At 54.2% G+C, this 10,254-nt stretch overlaps 1 protein-coding gene across 2 annotated transcripts; it reads right to left on the reverse strand.

Annotated features, from left to right (window-relative positions):
- Positions 1-7,576: 7,576 nt before the first annotated feature.
- KCNS2 (potassium voltage-gated channel modifier subfamily S member 2) lies at positions 7,577-9,817 on the reverse strand. Of its 2 annotated transcripts, none has more exons than XM_064154034.1 (2): positions 9,716-9,817; positions 7,577-9,190 (listed from the first exon to the last, which is right to left on the reverse strand). In XM_064154034.1, the coding sequence occupies exon 2, from the start codon at positions 9,175-9,177 to the stop codon at positions 7,720-7,722; it is 1,458 nt and encodes a 485-aa protein (XP_064010104.1). In that variant the 5' UTR covers positions 9,178-9,190; positions 9,716-9,817; the 3' UTR covers positions 7,577-7,719. The 2 variants fall into 2 exon arrangements, with proteins under 2 accessions (XP_064010104.1, XP_064010105.1); XM_064154035.1 differs by lacking the exon at positions 9,716-9,817 and adding an exon at positions 9,421-9,441.
- Between the last annotated feature and the right edge of the window lie 437 nt (positions 9,818-10,254).

Genomic DNA, 10,254 nt, shown 5'->3' on the forward strand with positions numbered 1-10,254 from the left:
TGGACTGTTCTAGAGCAAGCCATCACAGCAGTGATTACTGCTGCATTTCTGAGCCATCCTCCAGCTTGTGTCCTCGTTAATGGAAACGAAGCTGCTCGGGGCTGAATGAGCACCACAATGCAGGTCCAAACAACTGCTGTGTCCCCTCGTCACAGCAAGCAGCAGGAGCTGCACAGCCTTGCTTTGCCACACCACCACCAGACTGCCACCTTCAAATTCAGAGCTGCCTGTTGCTGATGCAGGTGAGGGGAGAGTATCCCTAGCACCCCCGGCTGTGCTTAAACACAGTGGGATCTAAACTTCGGAGAGCTGGTCCCTGCTGTTTGCTCCAGATCTCCAAGTGAAGCCATGCAGGACCTGGCTGTCCTGTGCAAGAAGAAGTCCTGAGCACTTTTCCAACTGCACCTTTGCTTTCCATTCAGGTTTGGTTTTCTTCTGCTCTGGCCTGTGTACGATGAATGTTTTCCTTCAGAAGCCCAGAACCCAGGCAGTTGAAGCCTTCCATCACCGTGGCCTTTCCCTCACCTTCTCTAGCAGGATGGAGAGGTGCATTGTTGCTTTGTTAATTGTGCTTTCTCAGGATGGAAAACTGTCAGCTCTCTTCTTTCAGGAAACATTAACTGCCTGTCCAAGCCTTTTCCTGCTATCTCTTTGGTATGCCTGGACTGACCTCTCTGAATCTAAAGGGAGTTCTTCAGGAAGTCAAATGCGCCCAGAAACACTTCCCACCTGCTGCCAGCATGACTCTGCTGGCATCTTCCGTGGTTTCAGTGCTTTGAGGAGGCACATTTGGATCCTTGTGTGCTGCAAGATGGGTAAGTGCTGTGTGGCAGCTCACACAAAGAGGTGAGCTCCAGTCTGTTGTGCCTGAGGAATGCCAGAGCCAGGAGGGGGGCTGCTCTCCCTAGCAGAACTCTAAGGAAGGCTTGGTGCACGTTTGCCACCAAAAGCAAAGTTGCCCTTTAGTTAGGAAGCTCTCCAGTGGTCGGGCTGAGAAGTCCCATGTGAAAAACAGCTGGCCAACCTGGCAGCTTCCCTGCCAGACTAAGTGTGAAAGGGTCTGAGGAGGAGACCCTGACTTTGGCCAGTGGAGATGTTCCTGTTGCATAAGGAGTTGACTCGGGATGATCCACTCCTCCCACACCAGCCTCCTCCTGCCTTTCAGCTGGCTTCTTTACAGGGAATGCTGAGAGCCACTTCACTGGAGCAAAATACACCCAGGGCTTCCTCTGGGTTTTCAGGGTAGAGACTAAAATGTTAAAGCAGGGATCATGCTAAGTGGCTGTGGGAAGCTGAGCCTTGGTGTGTGAAGCAGCAAGAGAGAAAAAGCATAGAGAACAATATCCACCACCCCCACCCCCATTTCTGTGCTTGGAAAACATATGGAGCTGCCAGCCCATGAGTAAATGCCCTTGGGAATAAATTAGAATTGACTTGGTAATTAAGTGGCTGGTAAGTAAAAGGGCTTTGCTAAGTTGTCAGTCTTCCTAGAATGGGACAGAACACTCAAAAAGCTGCAGAACTGCAAAGGACAGTTCCCACTGAAAGGTGGTGCAGTTGACACTCCCAGGTCAGGGCCCCCGAGCACTGCTTTGGCTGTGTTCTGACCCCACCACAGCAGCCGCTCATCCCATGGCAGGAGGCCACAGGAGCAGCAGAGAGAGGGAAGCGAGGGGTACAGGGCACAGGATGGGCAGAGCAGTGGCTGCTGGCACACAAAGCAGTTAGATGTCTGAGTCCAGCTGGGACTGAAAGTTGGCTTTGGAGCCATCGGTGCAGTCAGAGCAGCAGGCTGCTCAGAGCCGCACGGAGCTGTGCCCTGCGCAGAGCACCTGTGCCCGTGCTGACAGCAAGCAGATGCTGGCTGTGCCTCTGGGGCTGGGCAGCTCTCTCAGGGTACTTTAGACAGAGAGAGGACATTGGCAGATTTATAGCAGACTTTGTCCAGACCCCCCAAAAACTTAGCCCTGTTTATTTCTGAGCAGGGAGCAGTGGGAAGCCAAACCCCACTGGTACCCTGAAATGCAGGAGTAGGAGGCACTGAGGTTTCTTCTACTCTTGTGTGAAGCTGAAGTGTTGGGTTTGTGCCCCTGCCTGCTGCAGCCAGATGTGTTCATTGAGGCAAGAGACAGCTCAGGTGATTCAGGACTGTGTGTAAAGGGTGAGACCTGTCAGGCAAAGACATTTCTGCTGTGTGCAGCGGGAGGTCAGTCTGAGCCTCAGCAGCTCTGAGGCAATTCTCCATCCTCTGCACGAGCAGGAGAAATAAACACCAGAGCCAGCCCTCTGCCAGCACTGTCCTGCTGGCTTGGGAATTGCTGCCTGGAGGTTGCCCTCTCCAGCTGCTAACCCATAATTTTATAAGCAAGAGGTGAAGAGATCCACAGTCCTTAATGAGGGCAATAATTCTTAATGGCTGCTCTGAAGGCACAGATCTGAGAGCTGAACAGCAGAGCAGAGCACTGCTGCTTTGGACAACACATTGCCCATCGCTGCATTGCTACCCCAGCTCAGCTCAGGAGCATCATCCCTGGCTTTGGTTTGACTGCTTTTGAAAGGGAAAAGGCAAAATCAGCCAAAGGTCCTTTGGAAAAGGAATGGAAATATTCTTGGAGCCCTGCCTAAACAGTGGATGACTTCAAACCAAGCAAATCCATTTCTGGTGGAAGTTAAGGGGCAAGAAGAGAAATAGCCTGATGAGAAAAGAATGGTTGTGGCACAACCCTCATGGAGGGCTGTGAGTGGTGGCTGTGGGGTTAATGCTGCTTGAAAGTGCCACCAAAGGTAGCTCAAAGTCAGGAGCATTGTGAGAGGAAATGGCTAAGGAGCACAGCCAGAGCAGCTACTCCGGGGGCTGTCTGCTGCTTGTGTGTGCACAGCTGTGCCCTCTAAGGATGAGGGTTGTGTTGGGAGAGAGGAAAGGTCACGTCAGGTTGATTTAGCACCTCTGAGTGCTGTTGGTACATTGCTTAGTCCCTAATCTGTGAGGTAGAGGAGAAGCTTGCACTATTTGCTCAACTGAAAAATGTGGGTTCCCAGCAGCAGCAGCAGCTAAGGGCAGTTCTAAAACTAGAAAGGCTGATGTTGGTGTTCCAGAGCAGCCTGTCTGCACAGTGAGACCCAGGCTCCTCCGGGGCTCTGACACATGCTCAGAGGATCCTGAAACGTGAAGCAGCCCTTCAGCCCTGCTGCAACTCACTGCTGTGTGCGTTTCACTGCCAGTTCTGGCACCAAGCTGAGCTCTCCGCTGTGCACGGCGACTCCACCACCTCCCTGGGCAGCCCATTCCAATGCCAATCACTCTTGCTGTGAAGAATTTCTTCCTAATGTCCAGCCTAAACCTGCCCTGGCACAGCTTGAGGCTGTGTTCCCTTGTTCTGTCACTGGGTGCCTGGCAGCAGAGCCCAACCCCACCTGGCTACAGCCTCCTTTCAGGTAGTTGTAGTGAGCAATGAGGTCTGCCCTGAGCCTCCTCTTCTCCAGGCTCAATAACCTCAATCCTCATTTAGGCAGTTGAAAGCTTTCAGATGAAAGTGAGCAGGAGCAGCATTTTCACCAGGGTCAGTCAGGAGGCAAGAAGAGCAGGGCAAGTAAACCGTCCCATGAGAGTGGTGAGAGGCTGGAATGGGTTGCCCAGGAAGGTGGCTGAGGCCCCATCCCTGGAGGTGTTTAAGGCCAGGCTGGATGAAGCTGTGGGCAGCCTGCTTTAGGGTAGAGTGTCCCTGGGCATGTCAGGGGGGTTGGAACTGGCTGCTCCTTGTGGTCTCTTCCAACCCTGACTGATTCTATGATTCTGTGGTTAAATTGCACATCCACAGTGAGCAGGTTTCTGACCACTACTCTTTCCTGGTTTCAAACACTGCAGGAAGTGGCCCAGTGGTCCTCTCCTCCTCCATTTGTGACCCCCTGTTTCACAGAGGTGAAGATGCCCTGCTCTGACAACACAGTGCCTGGAGAAGCCTGGCAAGAGCACACCACCACCTCTGCTCCTCATCCAGGCTTCAGTGAGATTTGATTTGTCCTTCAAAATGGAAGCATTTTTCCATTTAATGAGAGATGAGGATTGCAGCACTGACTTGGCCTGTGCCCTAGAGGACAGAGCTTACTTGATGACAGAGCAGGAAGGATGTGCCCCATTCTTCCTTACCTAGGTGTTTTGGGGGAGCTAACCCAGCAGCATTCCTGAAGTCAGGACCTCAGGGAAAATTTCTGTTAGTCCTGAGCAAATAGCAAAGCAACAGAACATTGTGCAGTGCAGGCTAGGGCAGATGAAACCCAAGCAGCCATGCAGGAAGAAAAGAGGCTGCATGCCCCAGGATGCTTGGGGGAACAGCACTTGAAGAGAGAAGACCAAGAGGAAGCTTGGCAGGTGTGACCCTGTGAAAACAAGCACATAAGGGCATATGGGTGCTGTCTGCTGTGGTAGTTTGAGGGATCCTAGGTCTGCCCCTTAGCAAAGCCACCACATCTGCAAACACACCATGCGTGCAGACACTAAGAGGAAGAGACATTGAAGGTAAAGCTCAGTGGTGGCATGAGGGGGAAAAACAATCTAATATAAAGCAGCCATTAACAAACTGCCACTGAAAGCTGCACAAGCCTCCGAGAGCAGCACAGCTCTGGAATGCTGCTCCAGAGGAGGCAGGGAGCAAAACTTTGACTGCTATTAATGTGGAGTTAGTGAAGTCTGTGGAGGGAATCTCTGTGTGCTGTGCAAAGTCCTTGTCCTGCTAAGCAGAAGATACTAAATTTCAGGGCTTCATTTATTTCCTGCCTCTGATCCAAAGCACTTCTATAGGAAAGCAGTAATGAAAATCCCTTCCAAGCAGCACGATAGAAGTCCTGGTTCCTTGGGGCATTTAATTGTGTTTAGTGAGGCACACTTTGGCCATGCTCCATTCGCGCTTTGCAGGAGTGGCAGAGCAGCAGCCTACAAATAGTAACTCCAGACGGCAAGAGAAGCTCTGGCTCAGTGCAACAGTGTGCTGCAAACTTGGATCCAACCGGTGCAGTGCTAAGCCAGCAACAGCTGAGGGATTTTGTGGCTCTGGCAAGGTGAGGAGGCTCTGCAAGTAAGAGCCCTGAACGTCGTTGGCTTGCAGCTGCTTGTGAAGCCAAGAGAAAAGCACTGCTTGCGGCTGAGCTCTTTGCAGGCCCTCAGGCAGCAGACCTAGTGAGGACTTGGCAGCAGTGGGGAGTTTGCCAGCTTTGCAGCACTGGCCAGAGTGTCTGTGCTACAGAAGCCCCCCTGTGACCCAGCAGAGAACTTCAATGAACCCTCCAGAAGGGAAACCCCAAGGAAAATGGTTCACATTTGGACAGCTAACTCAGGTTACGGAGGTCTAACCTCAGGGTCAGGTACCCAGCTCTTCAGCTTCCAGGGACAGCAAGCAAGCTCCTGCCTGTTGACTTCAGAACTTGTGCAGGCTGTGTGGAAGTCTCCAAAAGTTAGAAGGGATCCATGTCCCTCACACTCCATGGCCTAGGTCAGCTGCTAACTGACGTGTATGGAGGGTGCTGGGAGGAAATGGGGACAGGAAAGTTACTTCCCACTATGTGTTCTCTGAAACAGGAATCTGGTCCTGCCCAGCTCGCTGGTTTTAGGCAGAGTTTTCACAGCAACAATGGCAAGAGACCCAGACCAGACAGCAAGATCTATCAGCCTGGCAAAGAGAACTACCTATTCCTACCATATCTGCCTTACTCTGCTAGTTGGACTCCTCCTTGTACCCAAACACAGACTTGAAATGTGACAGGTTTTGATGGACTGTTTTAATGCTGCTTCTCACTAGTTCAGGTTTGTTTTCTGAACCTCTCTAACCTTCACAAGCAAAACAAAGGAACAAGAAAATAACAAGCAATGAACTGGGACATCCTGTGTAATAAATGGGATGGAGAAGCAGCAGGACCTGAAGAGGAATGCTGCTCTGCCCACCGAGTGCCCGTGCCATAGCACAGATCCTCAGCAGTGTAAAGAGAGGGGAGCAGCAGCTTCTGCCTGTTGGCTACCAGTGTCTCTGTACAACTGCACAGGGGAAGAGACTGAATCAGAGACTATCTTTGGTTAGGGTTAGGACCTGCAAGTCCATCCAGTCCAACCTTCCACTCAGCACTGAAGGGTCAACACCAAACCACATCCCTAAGCACCAGCTCCACAGGCTGTCTGAGCACCCTCAGGGATGGTGACTCCAGCACTGCCCTGGGCAGACCATTCCAGTGTTTGAGAGCCCTTCCAGTGAAGGAATATGTCCTGAGATCCAGCCTGAACCTCTCCTGCTGCAGCTTGGAACCATTTCCTCTGGGCCTGTTTCTTGCCACCAAGGAGCAGAGGCTGCCCCCTCCTTGCTCCATCCTCCCTTCAGGGAGTGATGAGGTCTCCCTCAGCCTCCTCTTCTCCAGCCTGAACACTCAGCAGTGTTCTGTTCAGACTGAACAGTCCAAAACCCAAAGCTTATGCAGATTCTCTTGAAAACCCAAGAAACCCTGAGGAGGGGGAGAAAAGAAAGAAGAACTGGAGGCAAACACAACGATTTTAACCAGCTCTGCCCCGGGAGCACATGGGAGGATCTGCCCACGGTTGGTGCAGTATGAAGCTCTGTACCAGTTCCCTTCCACTCTTCCTCAGCTCTAAGTTGCAAGTTCCTTTCTGAGGGAAAATGTGACTTAGAGGTTTTTTTTTTCCTTAGAGATTCCTTGGCAGAAAGCTTAATGGACTTGTCTGCCATCAACACCTGCTTTCAAGCTTTCCCGTTAAAATTAGCTCTGGTATCTCAGCACCACATATGGCATCTTTATAATTAGTCTTTTTGCAGCACACGGATGGCAGTTCCTGAAACGCTGCCTGCACTGTTCATGGGGGAATATTTTGCTTCATTACACAAGCCCAAGCTCCTCATTGGAGCTCCTGAGTGTGGAAAGCCCACGGTTTTGTGAGGCTAAGCTCAGAACCATTTTAATGGACTCAAGTGCAGCACAGCTCCAGCTCCACTGGAAGGCAGCCCTGTGCAGATCACTGCCACTTCTGGGATGTCCCTGTGGGCCTCGATGCCTACAGTCACCTGTGGAAATGTGGCCTTTGAGCACGTAGCTACGTGAAACTGGGAGGGGGGCTTCTTCACAGGGCTCAGTGCTGGCCTATCTTGGATGCAGAGGTTTATGCTCAGGAGCTTCTGAAATACACTATCCCTAACACGCCCAGTTCTTAAGCACTCGTGCTCAGAGTAAGCAAACTCCATCTGAAAGGTGAAGCTCAGAGGTGTTTTCAGACATGTGAGGACCAGAATTACCAGTGAGACAGGCAGGGAAGTGTGCTCCTGTGACAGTGGTTTACAGCTGCTGCCAGTGCCCGGGGAGGGAGTGCCACGCCAGTACAGACACCAGTGTAGGTGGTTTTGTCTGTGGCTGGTGTCACAGCTGAGAATTTTTGTTCCTCTCGGGTACCTTCGTTTCTCTGCTTGGATGAGGAAACGCACAAACACCTCACTGCCCTGCCAAGGGCACGGCAGCAGGAGCATCTCCATGGAAAAGTCAGCACTTAGGAGCTGTGCAGCAGGATGACAAAGTGCAAACTGTCAGCTCGTCAGAGAAATGTTTTTACTTTCTCAGGGCAAAGTTGTGTCAGCAACACTACCCTCTGGGGGGGGGGGGGGAAGAAAGACAAAGAGGAAAACATTTATCAGCACAGCTCTCGATAGCTCTCATGCAAACTGCTGTCAAACACTAATGCAGTGAATCATTCAGGCTCAGCTCACTGGGGGTACTCCTGCTCATATTGGTAAGACTGGCCATGAGAGATTTAACTTTGTAAGCATAGTAGTCCCTTAAGTTGACTGAGGGAACTTCCTTCATGCCATCACCGAAATCACAGCTTCTCATGGCGCTCTCTAGCTGCTTCTGGCGCCTATAGAAGTGGGAGAACTTGTTGAAGATGAGGGTGATGGGAAGCACGACCACGAGGATCCCGGCTAGGATGCATGCAGAAGCCGTCAGCTTGCCAGCTGTGCTCCCCGGCACCACATCCCCGTAGCCAACCGTGGTCATGCTAACGGTAGCCCACCACCAGCAAGCAGGGATGGTGGCCAACCCCTCGTTCTCTTCTTTCTCAATGGTGTAAGCCACTACTGAGAAAATGGAGATGCCAACGGAGAGGTAAAGTAAAAGAAGCCCCACCTCTCTGTAGCTGTACTTCAGGGTGGCTCCCAGAGACCTAAGACCCGTGGAGTGTCTAGCGAGCTTTAAGATGCGAAAGATCCTCATGAGCCTCAGGACTTGCGCAACCCTGCCTAAATTTGCCAAAGCCGGGCTGCTTTCCACCACCAAGTTGACAACTAAGGTGATATAAAACGGAAGGATAGACATGAGGTCAATCAGGTTGAGGGCATGCTTGAAGAACTTGAAGAAGTCAGGAGCCACTGCGAACCTGGCCACCAGCTCAAACGTGAACCACGCGATGCCGAAGTGTTCCACGATCTCGAAGCGAGGGTCCTCCTCGGGGGTCCCGCTGCCGCCGACGATCTGAAAGTCCGGCAGGCTGTTCAGGCACATGGTGACGATGGAGCCCAGCACCACCACTATGGAAAGCACGCTGAAGATCCGGCTCAGGACCGAGTAGCCAGGATTATCCAAAGCAAGCCAGAGCTGCCTCCTGATGTTCCCAAAGGGCTGTTTGTCAAACTTAGAGGCATCGTTGTAGAATGCCAGAATCTCGTCAAAAGAAGACGTGGTACTTTCCTGGTCACTTTGTTCCTCCCATTTCTCTTGGTCCGGTTCCATTTTCCTCCCGTGGTAGCTGTAGCTGCAGCAGGAGTCTATGAAGAACTCGTTGATTCCCCAGTACTCAATCTCCTGGCTGAAGGAAAAGACGCAGAGCTCGCCCATGACGTGGAGCTTGCCGGTGTTGTAGAAATGCAGCACGTAGGGGAAGAGCTCGGGGTTCCTGTCAAAGTAAAACTCATTCTTGGTGTCATCGTAGTCGTCACACAGCTCCAGTATCGACTCCTTCGAGTGGCAGCTCAGCAGCTTCCCCAGCCTGGTCTCCGGGAACCTTAACAATGTGTTGGATCTCATCTTCTTCTTAAAGCCTCCAACGTTGATGCTGATCTCATTGTCTTCAAAATTTCCTTCGGATAAAGCCCTCCGACTCTGCCCTGTCATAGTGAGCTCCTTCCAGAGGGGCATAGGGACTGAAAACCTAGGGTGCAATCGCATGGGAAATCGGCAGTGAGCAAACCTGCAGCATCCTCACCTGCTGATGCTTTCCTGGCTTTTCTTTTCTCTCTCTTTCATTTCCTTTCTCTTTCCTCCCTTTTTCCTTGCTCCCCTTCTTCCCCCCCACCCCCCCTTTTCCTTCGCCCACCTCCCAGTAACGACACTAAGGGCGGCTCCTTTGTGCTCGCCGCAGGCTCCTGTCCGTCCCCGTACCCTTCACCTGCGCTGCGGCTGTCGCCCCGTTCCTCGCGGCCCTTTCCCTCCCTCTCGCCATCCCCCGGACCAGCCAGACGAGGACGTCCACCGGCTGCGGCCGCCCGGGGTCCCCTTCTCCCCCGCGCCGCTCTCCCGGCCGCACCCCACGGGCCAGAGCCTCACGCCACCGCTCTCGCCCGGCGCCCCGCTCAGACCCGGGGGCGCCGCCGCCCCCACCCCGTCCCCGCCCTGCCCGGGTCAGCGCTGCGGGGGAGCTGCCGCCGCGCCCTGCCCCGCACCGTGCCCGCCCTACCTGCTCGCTCAGCGGCCGCGGGGCCCCGCCGGCGCGCCCTGCTGCCCCCGGCCCCAGCCCGCCATCGCCGTCGCCCGCGGGAGCCGCCAGGGCTCGCCCCGGTGCCGGTGAGGGTGCCGGCGCCGGCACGGGTGCAGGTGCAGGTGCCGGTGCGGATGTAGGTGTGGGTGCCGGTGCAGGTGCGGGGCGGACACGGGTGCGGGCGCCGGTGGCGGTGCCGGTAGCGGTGGCGGTAGCGGTGGCGGTGCCGGTAGCGGTGCCAGTGGCGGTGGCGGTGCCGGTAGCGGTGGCGGTGCCGGTAGCGGTGCCAGTGGCGGTGGCGGTGCCGGTAGCGGTGCCAGTGGCGGTGCCGGTGCCGGTGGCGGTGCCGGTGGCGGTGCCGGTAGCGGTGCTGAAGGGACAGCGGCCGCGCGCGCCCCGCTCAGCGGCGGGAGGCGGCGGCACGCGCGCTCGTCATGGCGACGACCCCCGCCGCAGCCGCCCTCCCACCGCCGCTGCCGCCCTCCCACGGGCTCGACCTCGCCGGCAGATCGGGGCTG

Source organism: Pogoniulus pusillus, chromosome 14 (assembly GCF_015220805.1).
Source record: "Pogoniulus pusillus isolate bPogPus1 chromosome 14, bPogPus1.pri, whole genome shotgun sequence".
NCBI lineage: Eukaryota > Metazoa > Chordata > Aves > Piciformes > Lybiidae > Pogoniulus > Pogoniulus pusillus.

Coding starts and splice junctions, on each gene's coding strand:
- KCNS2 (XM_064154034.1), bottom strand. CDS start 9,177: ATGCCCCTCTGGAAGGAGCTCACTATGACAGGGCAGAGTCGGAGGGCT.